The 17,396-nt window shown below is 40.1% G+C and overlaps 1 protein-coding gene across 1 annotated transcript in view; it reads left to right on the top strand.

Annotated features, from left to right (window-relative positions):
* slc37a3 (solute carrier family 37 member 3) overlaps positions 1–17,396 on the top strand; it is a 116,573-nt gene that overhangs the window by 25,681 nt on the left and 73,496 nt on the right. Inside the window, exon 3 of the mRNA XM_041255494.1 lies at positions 1,673–1,787. Within this exon, the coding sequence (XP_041111428.1) occupies positions 1,673–1,787 (115 nt within the window). The remainder of the gene's footprint in view (positions 1–1,672; positions 1,788–17,396) is intronic.

Below are 17,396 nucleotides of genomic sequence, written 5' to 3'. Positions count from 1 at the left end.
GTGATTACTTTTTCACACGGGGGCATTGGGTGTTGCATAACTTTTTTTAATAAATAAATGAAATAAGTATTAAAATGTTTATTAACAACAAACAGAAAACGAAAGTAAAATAAAGGCGGTCATGTGACATTACCAGCGATGGTAACGCACAGAGGACAAATACAGCAAACTGTACAAAAAGTGCAAAATAAAACACAATACCCCAAACTATAACTCAAAAGGTGCCGTGAAAACAGCAGGCCTTGCAGCAGAGAGCCCCGAGCAATCTCCCGCGATGTTTTTAAACCGACGGACACTCGGTCGAGACCCGCCCACGTGCTGATTGAGGACCAGCACAGCCAATCACTTGCTGCCCTTCCCTCAACCAAGCATAGCAGGCAGCAAGTCTCAATCGAGCACCCGTCTGTAAACAATAATACAATCAAACTAATCAAGTCCCAAAACGTCACAAAATAAACCCATTCCCACATATAAACCACACCAACACTAATTTACCACTGTGCAGGGCAATCGCACTGCCACATCATCATTACAATGTTTGCATGACATTAAATACCCTTCTGTATAGATGGTCCACCTCCTCTTTCTCTGACACTTAACAAATGGTCAAGGTACAGCACATTATTCTGTTAATTTAGTGTGTGTGTGTGTGTGTGTAGTCTAGTGTGACAACCTCTGAACTCAGTGCATTCTTCACACTCCTGGAGAAAAAAGGTCCATAAATCTGCCCCTTTGATCCTAGTGGCATTATCTCTTTCGATCTCTCTGAGAACCTCTGGGTCCAACACCAGTCCCTGGGAGCCTTTTAGCCCCTTTATGCTTTGCATTCCAAGTCTTACAGCCTGGCCCCTTCTGGTCCACAGCATTGTTATCTTTTTAGCTTGCAGTCAATGTTGGGCAAGAAACTTGTAGACACAAGGTCTCTATCAATTGTAAGCAGTACATGCAATTTGAACCAAACAGTCTGCTATCTGCAATATTAGTCTCTTTTCAGAAAAAAACACCAGTATAGCTCTGCCAGTCCACATGTGTAGCAAACTGATAATCAATTATCGATCCATGTTTTCCAACACTTGTTTTGGAATATTGTTTCAAAATTGTCTAATACGACAAAAATATATTAAAAGGGTTAATGCGTGGCCGAAGGTTTCTCACTGATAATTTACCCTTTCTCAGTCAAGGCTTGGGCAAACGCTGACTACGTAGTGAAATCAATCGATGACAACATGTTTGCCACAAATTGCTTTAACATATGCAGAACATCCTAGACTACAATAAAAAGGCAGATAGGAAAATGCAGTAAATACAATAAATATATATTTTTTGTGTAAATAAATGCAACAAAAAAAAGTAAAAACTATCAAAACATAGACTAAAAGACAATGAATAAAAAGACAATTTAATAAATATGCTAGACTATAAAATGAAATGTGCAAAGATAAACAGCTGAACATTGTGCAGCTACTGTATTACGTTGTAAGCATTTAAAAACATTAAACAGTAAATGATGCATTTTAGGAATGGAACACAGTCACTTTCTCTGGGTTATCCATGAGTGCTACACATTAAATGAAACTGTCTAGAAAAAGTATTTGATGCATGCAAACATTTTTACGTTTAAGCCTTATTTCTTATTGTTTTTTTGTTTCCTGCACTTTTTTTCTTTTTCCAGCTATGCCCTGCTCCATGCTTCTCGAAAGACTTTCAGTAATGTAAAGGTCAGCATAACAGCCCAGTGGACACCCTCCATTCAGAATTCCAGTCTCCCCATCCTGGCTCCTGGGCAGGTATGTTATCTGCCATACTAGGGCAGCTTCATATTCTAATATGATATGAATACAGGCCCTTATAAAGAGAGAAAAGGCAGCTAAGTTTTTTTTTTTTTTGTGGCATTCAGGATCCTGATTTTTCTTTTTTTAAATATGAGTAGCTGTTATTAACTTCATATTAACTTTTTTGTGCTAAAGATGTCAAAGCAGACGCCCTTCAAACTCTCATCAATGTTACTGTCATTATCTAATACATATACATTAGAAAACTTGTGTCGCAAATTTTCAATCACGTCATACATGGTGATTTTAATGTGGTAAACTTTCTAAATTTTCCAGTTTCAGGTATGGGTGTGTATTGCTGTTATATACATTACTGTCTGGGAAGTGTGCTTAATCAGCAGAATAAATCAGTTCATTACAACACCTTGTAACATCACAAAGAAACAAATATCCTCATCTTATTCTCTGAAGCTAGCTGGCGTCCATTTCTTACTTCCAGCTGTGCTGTCTATGGATGGGCTGGTCTGTGAAGCACATTTCTTAGGGACTGCTGCCACCTGCCAGTGAAAAACAAAACTGCAGACTTTAGTAACATATAAGTCTGCTTATTTATTCAAAGACGTGTTAACCTGTTACCCCCAGCCCCCAACAGAAAAGTCTTACTCAGTACCACACTGGAGGTAGATAGTCAGTCAGAAAAAATACACATTCTATAGTCATTTTTTCAACTTGTAGCACATGAAAACAGACAAGTTTTTTTTCATTGCTTTCCCCAACATGTCTACTACACTGGGTAAAAATTTGAGTCATACACCAGTTTCTTGAGCAAGTTCTGAAAGGGATGTTACCTTCTGGCACCTCACATGCTATACATTGCACACATGAATAAGATTTTGTAATCCACTTTTATTTTTTGTCCAATATTTCATTCCAGTGGTGGCCTTTTTGGAGAGCTTTGGCATGCCCAAAATGTATCCATGATGAGTATGCATGACAAATACTCTCAATTATTATGCCACAACTGTCAGGCACATTTGCTGTCACATAACTGTGTTTGTGAAGGAGAATGTTGCTACTGAGACTTTCTTGTAACTTGAATTTTCAGTACCTGATGTATTTTTGTTACTCACTTGCTTGAAAGTATGTAAATATCGAGAAGCAAAATAATGAGATTTTTTTTCAAAATAAACTGTTTATATCAAATCAGATATTTTCCTTTTCAAATAATGAATAAAACTGAACAAAAACCTAATAACACGAACTATACAAAATAAACAAATTAACTATTTACATCCCTAAAGTGCTCAATGTTATAATTATTAATAATAATAATAATAATAATAATAATAATAATAGAGGATCCAATCCATCTTCAAATGCTGCTTCAGACATTGAATCAGCTCTCTCCAACCCAGAAAGTTGATCATTTTCAACGTCATTTTCACTCCTATCCATCTCTTCCAAAACATCTAAAAGACTGAATCGACTTTGTTTGGGATGCTTTGGAAGACTGCTTGACATTTAGTTCTATTTACAAATTTTACGATTTTAAAAACGATCAGAAAACGGTAAGAAACCTTAGTCCGCAGTATGTAACGCTGCATTCTCCTTGTAATACAGGTGGTGTGTTTATTTGCGCAGATTGATTACTCTTCAATGGATTAGGCTACAACCAAAGTCAAGATATTGCTCAAGGTCTGCTATTCCTAATTTACATTAATGATTTAGATTCTGGTATAGTAAGCAAATTTGTTAAATTCACACACGACACAAAAATAGGAGGAGTGGCAAACACCATTGCAGCAGCAAAGGTTATTCAAAATGATCTAGACAAGATTCAGAACTGGGCAGACACATGGCAAATGACATATAATAGAGAAAAGTGTAAATAAATAAAATAAATCACATTATCTTCCAAAGTATAAACAGCACAGGTACGGTTCAGGGCTTGAGTTCAAGGTAATCCCTTTCAGATTTGATAAAAGTCTTACTCAGTACTGCACACAGGAAATAAAAATGTGCATTATAAATATCATATGGGAGATACTGAAATTAAAGAAGGACTCTATAAAAACGACCTAGGAGTTTTTGTTGACTCAGAAATGTCTTCATCTGGACAATGTGGGGAAGCTATAAAAAAGGCCAACAAGATGCTCAGATACATTGTGAAAAGTGTTGAATTTAAATCAAGGGAAGTAATGTTAAAACTGTACAATGCATTAGTAAGACCTCATCTTGAATATTGTGTTCAGTTCTGGTCATGTCGCTACAAAAAGGTGCTGCTCTAGAAAGAGTGCAAAGAAGAGCGACCAGAATTATTCTGTGTTTTAAAAGGCATGTAGTATGCAGACAGGCTAAAATAGTTGAATCAATTCAGTCTTGAACAAAGAAGACTACACGGTGACCTAATTCAAGTATTCAAAATTCTAAAAGGTATTGACAATGTCGACCCAAGGGACTTTTTCAACCTGAAAAAAGAAACAAGGACGGGGTCACAAATGGAGATTAGTCAAAGGGGCATTCAGAACAGAAAATAGGAGGCACCTTTTTACACAGAGAATCGTGAGGGTCTGGAATCAACTCCCCAGTAATGTTGTTGAAGCTGACACCCTGGGATCCTTCAAGAAGCTGCTTGATGAGATTCTGGGATCAGTAAGCATTAACAACCACATGAGCAAGATGGGCTGAATGGCCTCCTCTTGTTTGTAAACTTTCTTATGTTCTTATGTATGATTGGACAGCTTGTGACCTCCCCTACAATGTAATCAGGAAGATTTCACCAACAACAGGTAGTTGTAAGGCCAGAGCAGCAAAACAAGAAGCTAGTCAATCAGAGTTGTTTTTGAACCTTGAGGTACTAGACACATTGCGAAGGGGATATCTCAGCGGTGAAATGGCGATTTTGGAATTTTTTTTCTCTATTTGACGGTAGGAAAACAACGTTTTTGATATTGTCAGCTTTTTTTGATCTTTTGCTCTTGTAATAATATTACAGATGATTTGGTATGTAATGTATATTTGCAGTACCATGTTCTGCCCGCGGGACAGGGTGGCATAAGAGGCTAAACTTTGCAGATGCGCATATAACCCCCTGCACGCTATTCTCACAGCAGTGACAAATTCATTGCACACCATGTGGAAATGATGGGATAAGCTTCTGGGTGGTTAAGGTCCCTAATCGGCCTCTCTCTTCCGGTGCTAATGTGAAGTATCGCTGCACCTGATCATGACACCAAGTGACACGACCATGACTCCGAGACAATTTACATCCTCTACGAATGTGCTTAAGGGTAGCCATTGATAAACACAAAGGACATGAGGGTTCTCCCCTACCCACATACAGGTTCTGCCGTGATGGAAGAGCATCATATGTGGACCTGATTTAGGAAGCTGATCCTCCTCTGTTCCATGGTCCACAAGTCTCGCCAGCCAAACTTGCGCTGTTCCACATTGTCCCATCTCATCTCACTGCTTAGCCTGGGACACCACCTTGACACGCCTCATCCTCTCTTACTTTCAGCTGGAGCTGCTTTGAGCCATCTCGGGGGAGCCAAACTGAAACCAAAGCCTCTTCCCTGTTGTACTTGCCCCATGATATCACTGATACGAAGGGCAGCCTATACATCTTCCACCATGTATACCATCTTCCCTTTACCATAGAGTGCTACTCGGCAATCCATCATGGAACTCCCAGCAATTTCCTAATATATGAACTAGTCAAGGCTTCCAATCTCTCTACTGTTGACAGAAACCTCATACACAGTAAGCGGCCACAGTAATCTTGGAAAACGACCAGATTGAAAGCACCAGACTTTAAGATTTCACCTTTCTAATTTGGACTGTGTCCTTTTAAATCCCCATTGTACCATCTACCAAGACTCTTTAGTGGGTCCTGTCACTGTAGGAATGACCTCGCCATCAATATAGAACACCTTATCCACTACTCCTCACCTTGGCGGGCTCAAACTGCATACGTGCCTGTAACAGGTTAGAGCTGTATGGGTACATATTCACAGCTTGCTGACAGGCAGGAGATTGAGATGGAAGTTGAGTCAGATATGCCCTGCAGGCAAACAGGATTTATTAACATACAGACAGAATAGCTCGCATGATGTTTATCGTGTTGGCTTTGGCTTTGCAGCAGCCTGCTGTGAATAAAAAGCTTTGCCTTCGTACCTACAAGACACTTGTACAGACTTAGTAGGGACACCTTCCTCACATTCTAATTTTCCCAGATGCGCCCATTTTACTAAGTGACCCTTTCACAACTCATGCATTCAATCCACTTAATATCTTTTGGGTTTACATTTAAATGAGAGATACACCTACAGAATCATTGCATTCAAACAAGATTCTACAGTGTTTAGCCAAATGACTGCATGCCGGACAAAGTCTGAGCCCAGTCACTGATGACTTGCTTTGGCACATATTACATGCACAATTAACAAGAGGATTATGTTTTAATTTGTGTCAGGGTTACTTCTGCACCATGTACAATAGTTCTGGATCTGTACACATTGTTACTATACACTTCTTTCTGCTCACATGGAGACACTTAAGAAGGGATGCCATTCATCCAGAATACAGTAGGGGTCCAAAACTTACTGTTTTTCATATCAGCAGGCACCTAACTTGTAGTTTGTTTATCATCGTTAGTGGGCAAACTCAATACAACTGAATCTGAATCAGTTGATAAACCATGAGCCTTAGCTACTGAGATTCTCCATACAAAAGGATTCAATGTTTTACTGACCAGCCTAGCTGATTCAGCATTATTTGCGACAATGCCCAAAACCCACTCTTCATGTGTGGGGCTCCTACCCTTGCACAGTGCCCATCTGATGTTATCTGCTAGTTTGCCAAGTAACTGATTGGCACAGGGTGCTGTTGTAGTAATGGTGGTCATATCATCCACGTATGCTCTAAGTGGTGGCAGCCGCATGGAAGAAGCCAGCTGTTCTCTTTCTACTAATTTCAAGGGCCTAATCATGAGTTCCATTGTCATGGTGAAGGCCAGTGGAGAAATGGTGCAATCTGTCTTGATTCTGACTTCGCGAAACTGCCAAGTAGTGGTAAACTCCGGAGTTGAAAAACAGAAGTGCAAGTCCCAGCAGTAGGCTTTCACTGAACCTGTTATAGTACTGGTACGCTGAAGAACTCAAATGCAGCACAAAGAACCTTATGTGGCACTGCATTGGCTAGATTCAGGAATGTTACATGGTGTGCCTTCTCCGTTTTTGAAGACTGAATATGTTGCCAAATCACTGTCGTGCTCTAAACGTCCCGGAAAGCCTGGGATACCAGCTTTCTGTATGGAGATGTCAATTATGTGGTTCTTCAATAGATAAGCTGACAACACAGGGCTCCTGTTTTTTTGGGGTTAGACACCATTGGCGTCTGTAACACAAAAAATGCTGCCTCTCCCTTTTTAAAAAGCACGTGTCTATTTATGAACGCAATGTCAGCCTCTCAAAAAACAAACAAAAAAAAAATAAAAAAAAACACTAACAAATGCTTGTCTGTGCAGAGAGGTGCTGTGCTAACACCAGCAGAATGTGGGAACCCCAGCTTCACCCAACAGTTGTGATCAGCTTTCCCTCTAAGGCTAGAATGCACACATTTTTCGCAGTAACTGGCAACAGCCTTCGCACTCTGTTTACTAACTTTCGCAATATTATCATAAATATCAGCCTCAATCGAGACTCCAGTCACTCGAGGTAAACCTATTATTTTGAGACCATTCTTACAAAGCATTAACATAAGCGTATTTGTGTTCTTGTAGCTGATTCTCTGATTTCCCTCTGTAAAAGTGCACGTCATATAGTGCAGAGCTCGCTTGGGCACCAGCAAATCTACTGGTACAGGGTGGGCGAGGCGTCTGGCGATTGTGACTTTATAGAGAGTGCTGCTCATGAACTTTACAGTTATTAACTCATTGTATAATTGAATACTAAAATCAGTGATGCGCAATTACTCTTTATTATTTAGAAGTATAAATACTCCGGTAAACATAAATAAAAATCACAATACTCACACTTTGGCGGTTTTTGTTTTATTTCCCTTTTAAAAAATGACCATTTCAGAAATCATCTTGCGCGTTTTGAAACTGGTAGAAATGTAATCGACACAATGAAGTGTATAGTAAATGAAGAATGCCATGTCCATTTTTTTTTCTTTTTTAAAGTTTATTCATCATGTGACTTCACTCCATGTCTCTGCTGAAACTCAACATGGCGGCTGCACCAACAAAGAAAAAAAAGCAATGTTTCAGTTAGACAGAGCTAAACTCTATGATGATGGTGCGATAGTATCCTTAAAGTTTTGCTGTAATTCACTTGATCATATATGAGTAAATACTGTTATATATCATAATGCCAGTTGTAAAACATAGAGAATAAGAAAGCAAATAAGACGGCAACAATGGCAAAGTACTGCATTTTTCTATGCTTTAAAAATAAGACCTAAGGTACTGTGCTCAAGGCAGAGCTTTCCCTCAGTAAGTAAGCTAAATTACCTTGTGTAGTTTAAGTTACCGTTGTTTGAGCTTTTGTGGTGTTGTAGGATGACCTCATAAATCATGTGACGAAGTTAAGACTCGCTATACATCAACAGAAGAGCAACTTCATACCGTCTCGGTCCACAGTAATGACTCTGTGAGCATGCTTGCCTTGCTGTCAGAAGACAGGATTTGGTCATTGGAAGTCACACTCTCCCAATTCGGAGAGCATGCTCTTCTACAGGTCAGAATATTTAAAAGCTTGTTGGGACTGATGGCAGCCGCCTCGAGCATCCTCCCTCAAGGGCTGTTGAGAATGCTCCCTCTTCAGTCCTGGGTAAATACGCACAAGGTGCATCTGGTCCACGATCAATACTGGCAGGTGCAAGTGTCCAGACAATGCCGGAAGACACTGGAGTGGTGGCTCCGTTCCGGAAATTTGTGCCTTGGATCTCCCCTCGGCTCCCATTATAGAAGGGAAGTTGTCACTACGGACGCCTCCAGCCTGGCTGGGGAGCGGTCTGGAATGGGAGGGACATTGGGAGCATGCGCATATAAATACCCAAGAGCTGCAAGCAGTAGCCCTGGCGTTTATCTCATTTTCTCCAGCAGTTAGTGCACAAACATATGCTGGACAACTCTACAGTTGTAGCCTACATAAACCACCAAAGCGGCCTGCACTTGCTGGGCCTTCACCACCCAGCGCACAGACTCCTGTCCTGGACGCACAGAAACTTGTGTTCCATCAGGGCGGTTCACCTCCCCGGTGTGGACAACAAAGCAGTAGACCTCCTGTCCAGAGAAGCTCTAGACAGCTCAGAATGGAGACTGCACCCTCAGGTGGTGAAACAGATTTGGGAAAGGTTTTGTACTGCATAAGTCAACCTCTTCTCCACAGCCGAGTCCACTCATTGCCCACTATGGTTCTCTATGGAGAGAGAGGGGGCCCCCTGAGAGTAGATGCGCTGGCTCAACCCTGGCCTCAAGGACCTCCTGAGTCAAGCGGAGGGGTTATTATGGCACCCGAACTCAGCCCAGCTCCAACTCTGTCTGGCTGTTGAACGGAGCTGTCTATCCAGACGAGGTTTGCCAGATGCAGTGGTAAAGACACTACAATCTGCTAGGGCGCTGAGCACTAGAGCCCTGTATTCATATAAATGGAAAGTTTTCCAAGACTGGTGCCTTGCTGAGGGTCATGATCTGGTGACCTGCCCTATTGAGACAATACTAACCTTCTTACAACACCTGTTTGATGCAGGAAAATCTGCGTCCACTCTGAAGGTATACCTGGTAGCAATATCTGTGTGCCTCGATAAAGTTGACTCGGTGTTCCCTGGAGCACACTTCCTGGCGTTGCAGTTTTTTTAAAGGCGCTCAGAGGCTTCGTCCTCCTATGAAAAGCATGGTCCCTAAGTGGGATCTGGAACTGGTACTACGGGTCCTTATGGGTTCTCTATTTGAGCCCATGGCGTTAGCAGAGCTGCACCCTGTTTCCTTGAAGGTGGCATTTTTATTAGCCATTAAGTCTGCCAGACGAGTAAGTAAGCTTCATGCGCTGTCCACTGATGACGCATGTATGGCTTTCACTGGAAATGACTCGCGGGTAACATTAAGAACAAACCCAGCCTTTTTGCCAAAGGTCGTGTCATCATTCCATATTAACCAACCAGTGGTTTTGTAAACTTTCAGACCTCCTCCGCACGAGTCAGAGGAGGACAGTAGACAGCACACGCTTTGCCCGGTCCGTGCTCTGCGCTGTTACCTGGATAGGACAGCATCCTGGAGACAGTCCAACCAGCTGTTTGTCTGTTATGGGTCCTGCTCTATAGGTCAGGTCCTATCGAAGCAACAGATGCTAATATGTGGCAGATGCTGTTACCGTGGCGTATGAACAGATGGACTCCCCGGGGGACTACAGCACATTCTACCAGGGGCCAAGCGACTTTGTGGGCTCTCTTTCATGGTACCTGCTTGGATGAGCTTTGCAATGTTGCTACATGGGCAGGTAGTCAGACTGCCTTGATGTTCTCTGGGCTCTTGGGTGTTGCAGGCGGCATGCCCTTAGGCATCATGAGGGCTATGAGGCTATTGCCTTGAGTCTGTACTGTCGTTAATCTGGCGCTACGACAACTTTTGGTACAGGTTCTCATTCGGTAATGGTTGTCATCCACTTGAAAGGGAAGGTTAGGTTATTACCGTAACCCTGGTTCCCTGAAAAGAATGACAACCATTACCCTTCGAGGTCGTGTCCCCAGCTGACCCCCGATTTTGAAAGAAAATGGCGATATGCTACTGTGAGGACGACCATCTTCAACAGGAGATGGGTGGGAGGGGCTTCCTCCTCACAGCAGAACCCTGATAGGGCAGCTTTTTTATATATGCTCAGTGATTGACAGTCAGAGAGGGCTCTTCCCATTCAGTAATGGTTGTCATTCTTTTCAGGGAACCAGGGTTATGGTAATAATGTAACGTTTTCCTTCTTTAATGCCGGCAATGGCAATGAGCCAAGTGATGTCTATAAACGTAATGACAGGTTTGAAGTGTCTTCAGGTGCTTTACTTACTATTACAGCAATAAGCAATCTGATTGGAAAAATAAATGAATAATTGTGGTAATATTTATTAAATGTACTTCTATTAACTACCAAAAATTGTATTTATGTTCAAATGCCATATTTAATTATTAATACGTTGATAAAAAGTGGGAATAAATGGAATAGTGGTATAAAGCAATTTTATGCAGGCCACCAGTTAAGCATGCAGTATATATCTATGATAACTACTGACAGGGCTGCATAGAATCAGAGAATGATTCAAAATCAGAGGCAGAACCAAAATAAATGTCTTGTTTAAATTTAAAGTAAATTGTAACATTGTTGAGATACTTGTGTTGGAATTGTTTCAAAATTGTATAATACAACAAAAATATATTATAAGTGTTAATACTTGGCCGAAGGTTGGTCGCTGACAATTTACTCTTTCTCAGTCAAAACGGCAAGTTTCTCAACATCTAAAAAGCTTAGAGGGAACTCTGGTTGTGAGCAAACATGTGTGAGTACTGTTGTGTAAAATGATTGCTTAAAGTGAACAGTTGCATTGAAGAAATGTAGAACAAGAACAGCGAAAAAGTAAAATAAAAATCTACTAAGGTTTGTGTGTTGCACACGTGCCATTAATAAAAAACACAACACAGAAAAGGTTAACATGATTATTTTAATGAGCTATGATGCAGCAAAAAGCTCAACAGAAACAAAAAAAGTAACGTGAAAAGGTTACTGCATTAAGCTGAAAAAACTTCCTTTCTGAACTCCAATAGACCAGTGTTATCTTTTGCCAGTCACGTGCCTAAATAAAGTTTTCATTCAACACAAACAGATTTTCTTTTTTAGTCTGTTGCATCTTCTTTACAATTATACCAGATATAACAGATTTGGTTACATTGTTTACCATTCAGGAGTTTAAGGTTGTTTAATTATGCAGCAAATTCCCTAGTTAGATGATGAGCTGGTAATACCTCTGTAGCCAAATCGGGCACAATAATTTAAGACATTACCATAATAAAATACAATATTGTAGCAGAGTTTTGTACTAAAGCAGGGTCGGCTGTTGCAAGGAAAACCAGTTTCTTTCTCAAACTGACCATTTTAAGAAAGGTGCAAGTGAATACATGTCCATACTTGGGGCTGTAATTGGGAAGTGTACTGCTGAGGAAAAAAAAAAAAACATTTAGGGAATTAAAAATGAAATGTACTGCTGCTTACTTGATTGCAATAAAAACATTTTAAAAAATCACAAAATATGCTTGCTGTGGTGTATTTAACTTTGTAAATAGCCGAATGACACTGCAATTTAAACTTAATTTTACTGAAAAATAAATGTTAACTTGTAATCATAAGAGCTGCTATGGGGGGTGCAGATTGTGGGGAAAAGGTCACCCAAGTCAGATATCTCTCATTCACCAGTTACACTTCACTGAGACCACAGATAGATACATACATACATAAATACATACATACTATTACCACGCGATACTATGAAACACCCACATAGTACTGAAGGCTACATTTGTTTCTGGAATTGTTTTTCTTAACATATTGGCAACCCTTATTCTGCGCTACAAGTTGAAATTAATGTAGTGCGCAGGCCCAAAAGGAGTGCAATAAACAAATCTGTCGACACACATCAAACTACTGCAAAGTAATGCATAATGCTTCTTTCAACTAACTGGACAGTCTTGCATATGTAAACCATATAAGCTCTCATAAACAGGTCAGATTCCTTTAGATGCAATGTGTTTTATTTTTGTTCTATTAGTTACCAAATCAGCTGCAAATTACCAGTTTCTTGTACTTGCATAATACATACAAAAGGTGGCCCTACAACCCTTCGACAGTTTCCAGAAATAACACATTGTAGTTTGATTTTTGTGTTGAACTTTAATTAATCATTTGTCATAGATTTTTTTTTTTTTTTTTCATCATAAGGGATCTGAACTGGGGGGTCATGAAGACCTGTGTCTGTGTTACATGCTCTCAGATCAGGACTTCACTAAGCATGGGAGCTGCCATTTCCTATTTTACACAAATAGAGGTGTGGTCACCAATTCCATGCGCAACACTTGCAAAATATAAAAAATATGACTATGCTGAGTTTATTGCAGTCATCAGCAACATAGATTAACCACTCCGCAGAATGAGGCAACAAACAAGTGAGTACAGACCTTAAGTTACTGTTTAGTATCACTTTAGTATCTTAGCAAGTTGTTGCATTTTAACCATTTGCAGTCCATTTATTCAGCATCCAGTCCAATTTATTTTCACACAAGCTGTTCATTTTACAAGCGCTGTTTTAAAACATATTTTTTCATAGTAAAACAGGTTTAAAACACATTGCATGGCAGTACTGCATCTCCAGCCAACCACTACTCCTTGTTCGCTGTATTTTTCACATACCTCTTTATAGCGGTGCATACTGATAAATGCTCTCCTGATCACTTGTTTTATCACCAAACTCTTCAATAATGCAATTCAAGTCATTGTTATATTACTATAACATCTCAAAAAGCAGCTATTTCCTTTGTTTGTGTCCATCTTATCTCCGTGGTGCAGCTGCTAGCTCTATTGCTCACACCCGGAGAAAAAGCGACTAGGGACCTGTCTTTTTGATGATGTCGGATAGAGTCCGACATTGGACTGGAAAGGACAAATTGTTATGTCGGACCTGGTCTGACATAGGACTGCAAAGGGTTAAGAAGTTGAATATGGTAGCAACCAACTTGCTCCTGAAGTGGCACCCAGCAATTGGATTTGGTGACCAATTTTTTTGCCGTAGGAGCCATTGGCTTCTTAGGCAAAAAGTTTGGCTGGAGCCCTGAGCCTTCGTTCCACAATGTTGAAGAATATGGTATCTTCCATATTTAACAGTGAAATTGGACGATGCTGATAGATTCTTTTTTTGGGGGTGTGGCAGGCTGGCGAGTGGATAGAGGCCCAGAGACGGTCTGTAGTTCAAAAAAATAATTATTTTATTATAAATACACAAAAATAAAAGGGCACAAGGGCCAAAACAAAGCAATTTAAACACAAAAAGAAAGACAAAAAGCAAAACTAACAAAAATAACAATTTCCAGGCTGGGCAATGCCTTCACTGGATTTATCAAAATTCAAAAACCACCAACCTGCTTCCTCAGCTCCCTCCTCCCATATGAGAAGCAGAGGCCTCCTTGTATGTCAGGTGGCTGGGCACTGATTGATTGTTAATTAACCTAATCAACCCCAGCCACCTGAATATAATAAACCCAGGCAGGTAGGGGAAATTAACCCCATCCCTGCCAATTTAAAAAGGGCAGAGCTTTGCTCTGCCACAGGGGGGGATAAAGACCACTTCTGAACTAAACCATGATTTGGGGAATAGCTGTTTACCCATCGCTACCTTCATCAACCTCTGCCAGATTCTCATGTAAACTCACCATTGGGCCCAGTCGATGGTAAAGCTACTTTCTTCCACAGGAGCAGTCTTAATAGGGGGTGAAAAACCAGAGGGAACTGACATAGGTTCACCTCTTCTTGAATCAATGTGTGTCTCTTCAAGATATCTACAACTTGGGCTTAGTTGCAGTAATTATACTATTGCTCTTTTTTTGCTTTAGTAGGTACTCTGCTTTGTGCAGACTTTAAAATTGTATTTTAAATTGTCAGCTTTAGAGGACAGATCTCAAACCTGTGCAGAGCAGACAGCTTGAAACAGACTTTAAAATTGTAAGTGTAAGAAATTTTCTTGTGCATCCACTGTTTGGGCACAGGATCTGTCACATATACATTTTCTACCCCTGAGAGTAGCAGAGTGTTAGGGTTAGGTGTATGGTTCTGGGTTACCCCAGAGATAATAGAGGGAAGGTTGTGTCGCCCATTTCGCCACTAAACACTCCATTTCAATAGTTGCATAGTTTTTCTTTCCGGGGAGAAGCTTCCTGCTTCAATACGAGGTGTTCTTCACCCCTGTATATATGTGACAGTACTGCCCCAAGCCAATCTCTGAGGCATCTATAAGATAAATGGTTGTTCAAAATCAAACACATTTTTTTAATATATTGTCTGTTAAACCCGCTTTTCTCCATGACTCTAACACAGCCACAACCTTTCCAATGTGCCTTTCCCAGTCGGTACTGAAGATTACCACATCATCTAAATATGCAGCGGCAAAACTGCTCATGCGGCCTGAGTCCCTGGTTCATTAACCTTTGAAATGTGGCTGATGCCCCAGTAACCCAAATGGTAGTAAAATTATATAGCCCTTCCGGTATTGAAGGCCAACAGTCTTATGAAATTAGCTTTGCCAGATTTCTCTGCATGGGCTAAGTGTCAAATTTGGACACCTGGTGACAGTCAATGCAGAATCGTACAGTTCCGTCCGGTTTCGGTACCATTACCACCCGGCTACACCATTCACTATTTGATTCCTCAATTATTCTGTTTCAGCATTTCTTGACTTCTGCCATATCGACCCTTTCCGATTCTGGAACCCTGTAAGGGTTTTTGTCAACTCTTACCATAGGAGGAGTTATGATTTTTTGTTCAATTTAAATTGGTTCTATCTGGTACCTCTGAAAACACATAACATATTTATTTATATTTATTAATGACCTAACTGCCTCTTTCTGTTCATTTGTCAAATTTTCACCAATTTTTAGCTGTAACTCACTTAAACTAGCCTTCATTTTAGGTGCCAAATCCATGACCACCTCCTGTGCTGTTGCTACAAGTGTATCCCTTTCTTTCCATGGTTTCAACAGGTTAATATGGTAAATTTGATTGGACTTTTTTACCTGGCTAATTTACTTCATTGATTTGCTCTACTACTTGGTAGGGGCCTTGCTATTTAGCTAAAAATGTATGTACTTGTGGAACAAACAACATTGGAAGAGACAGACCAAAATCCCTGCAAAACAAATTCACAGAGCTAGGAAGGAAATTAAAGAGAAGACCAGAACTCTGGTATTTTCTGGTATACTACCGGCACCTTGCAAAGGACCATATGGTCAGCTGGAAATAATTATTCTAAACGCATGGCTGAAGACGTGGTGCGCAGAGAAGGCTCCACCTATCTTGATCATTGGACCACATTCTACAATGAGGACTATCTGTATAGACAGGACAGACTGCACTTAAATAAAAAGGGAACCAGTCTACTTGGAGAGAAGATCCTCGAGCAGGTTCAGAAGCATTTAAACTAGAAAGGAAGGGGGGAGAAAGCAACAACAAAAACAGAAGGGAGACCGCATCAAAACAAGGACAACAACTCAGGTAAGACAACCATTAAATGTATTTATCTAAATGCTAGAAGTATCAGAAACAAAATTTTAGAACTTGAAGCTACTGCACTAACAGGTAGCTATGATGTGATAGGTGTTACAGAAACTTGGTTGTCTGAGAGTGATGGGGATGAATATAATTGTGGGTATACACTGTATAGGAAAGACAGGCAGGACAGAAGAGGTGGAGGGGTAGCGCTATACATGAGAAACAGTTTTGAAGCCCAGGTGTTAAACCTGGACAAAGAAAATAAAGCCGAATCAATATGGGTCAGAATAACGGACAAAAATTCAAAGGGCATAATAATAGGAGCATGCTATAGACCACCAGATTCAGACGGTGAGCAAAATAATCTGTTATACAATGACATTAGAAATGCGTGTAGCAAAGGAGAAGCCATACTAATGGGGGATTTCAACTTCCCCCATATAAAATGGGAAAACCCGATGGGTAGCACGAAGGATGAAATTGAAATGGTGGCAATGACAAATGACTGCTTCCTAACACAATTTGCAAGGCACCAACTAGAGGGGAGGCATGTCTTGATTTAGTCTTTTCAAATAACGAAGACAGAATAACTAAAACAGAGGTCAGAGAACCACTAGCAAACTGTGAAAACTTTGAATTGCTTTTTAAAACCCCAAAAGTAATGACTAAAGCTAAGGTTTACAGTTTTAATAAAGCAAACTATGAAGGTATGAAACAGAGACTAACAGAAGTAGATTGGAGTAAAATAGAGAAAACATCCACAGATAAAGGATGGCTGTTCTTCAGAAATGTAGTACTAGAGGCACAAAACAATTACATCCCTAAAGTAGACAAATCTAAATGTAAAACTAAATTGCCAAAATGGTTTAATAGATCAATTAAAAAAAATATTCAGCGAAAAAAGGCACTTTACAGAGCGTTAAAAAGGGACCAAAAAGAAACCACACAGAAAGAGTACACGAAACTGCAAACGCAAGTCAAAAAGGAAGTTAGAAAGGCCAAGAGAGAAATAAAAATGAACATTGCTAAGGGGGCTAAAACCAATTCCAAAATGTTTTTCCAATATTACAACAGCAAGAGAACATTCAAAGAGGAGGTTAAATGTCTAAGAGATACAAATGGCAAAATCGTAGATGAAGAAAAAAATAGCAAATATGTTAAATGATTACTTTTCACAAGTTTTTACAAAGGAGGATATGAACAACATGCCCCACATGTCATCCAGTTCCTATCCAGTTTTAAATAATTTAGCATAACCGAGGCAGAAGTACTAAAGGGACTACTCTTAAAATCAACAAATCCCCTGGGCCAGATGAGATCCTCCCAATAG

Source organism: Polyodon spathula, chromosome 7, assembly GCF_017654505.1.
Source record: "Polyodon spathula isolate WHYD16114869_AA chromosome 7, ASM1765450v1, whole genome shotgun sequence".
Taxonomy (NCBI): Eukaryota; Metazoa; Chordata; class Actinopteri; order Acipenseriformes; family Polyodontidae; genus Polyodon; species Polyodon spathula.
The sequence above is the reverse complement of the archived record's forward strand: the minus strand, read 5'-3'. Positions and strand labels throughout refer to the sequence as shown.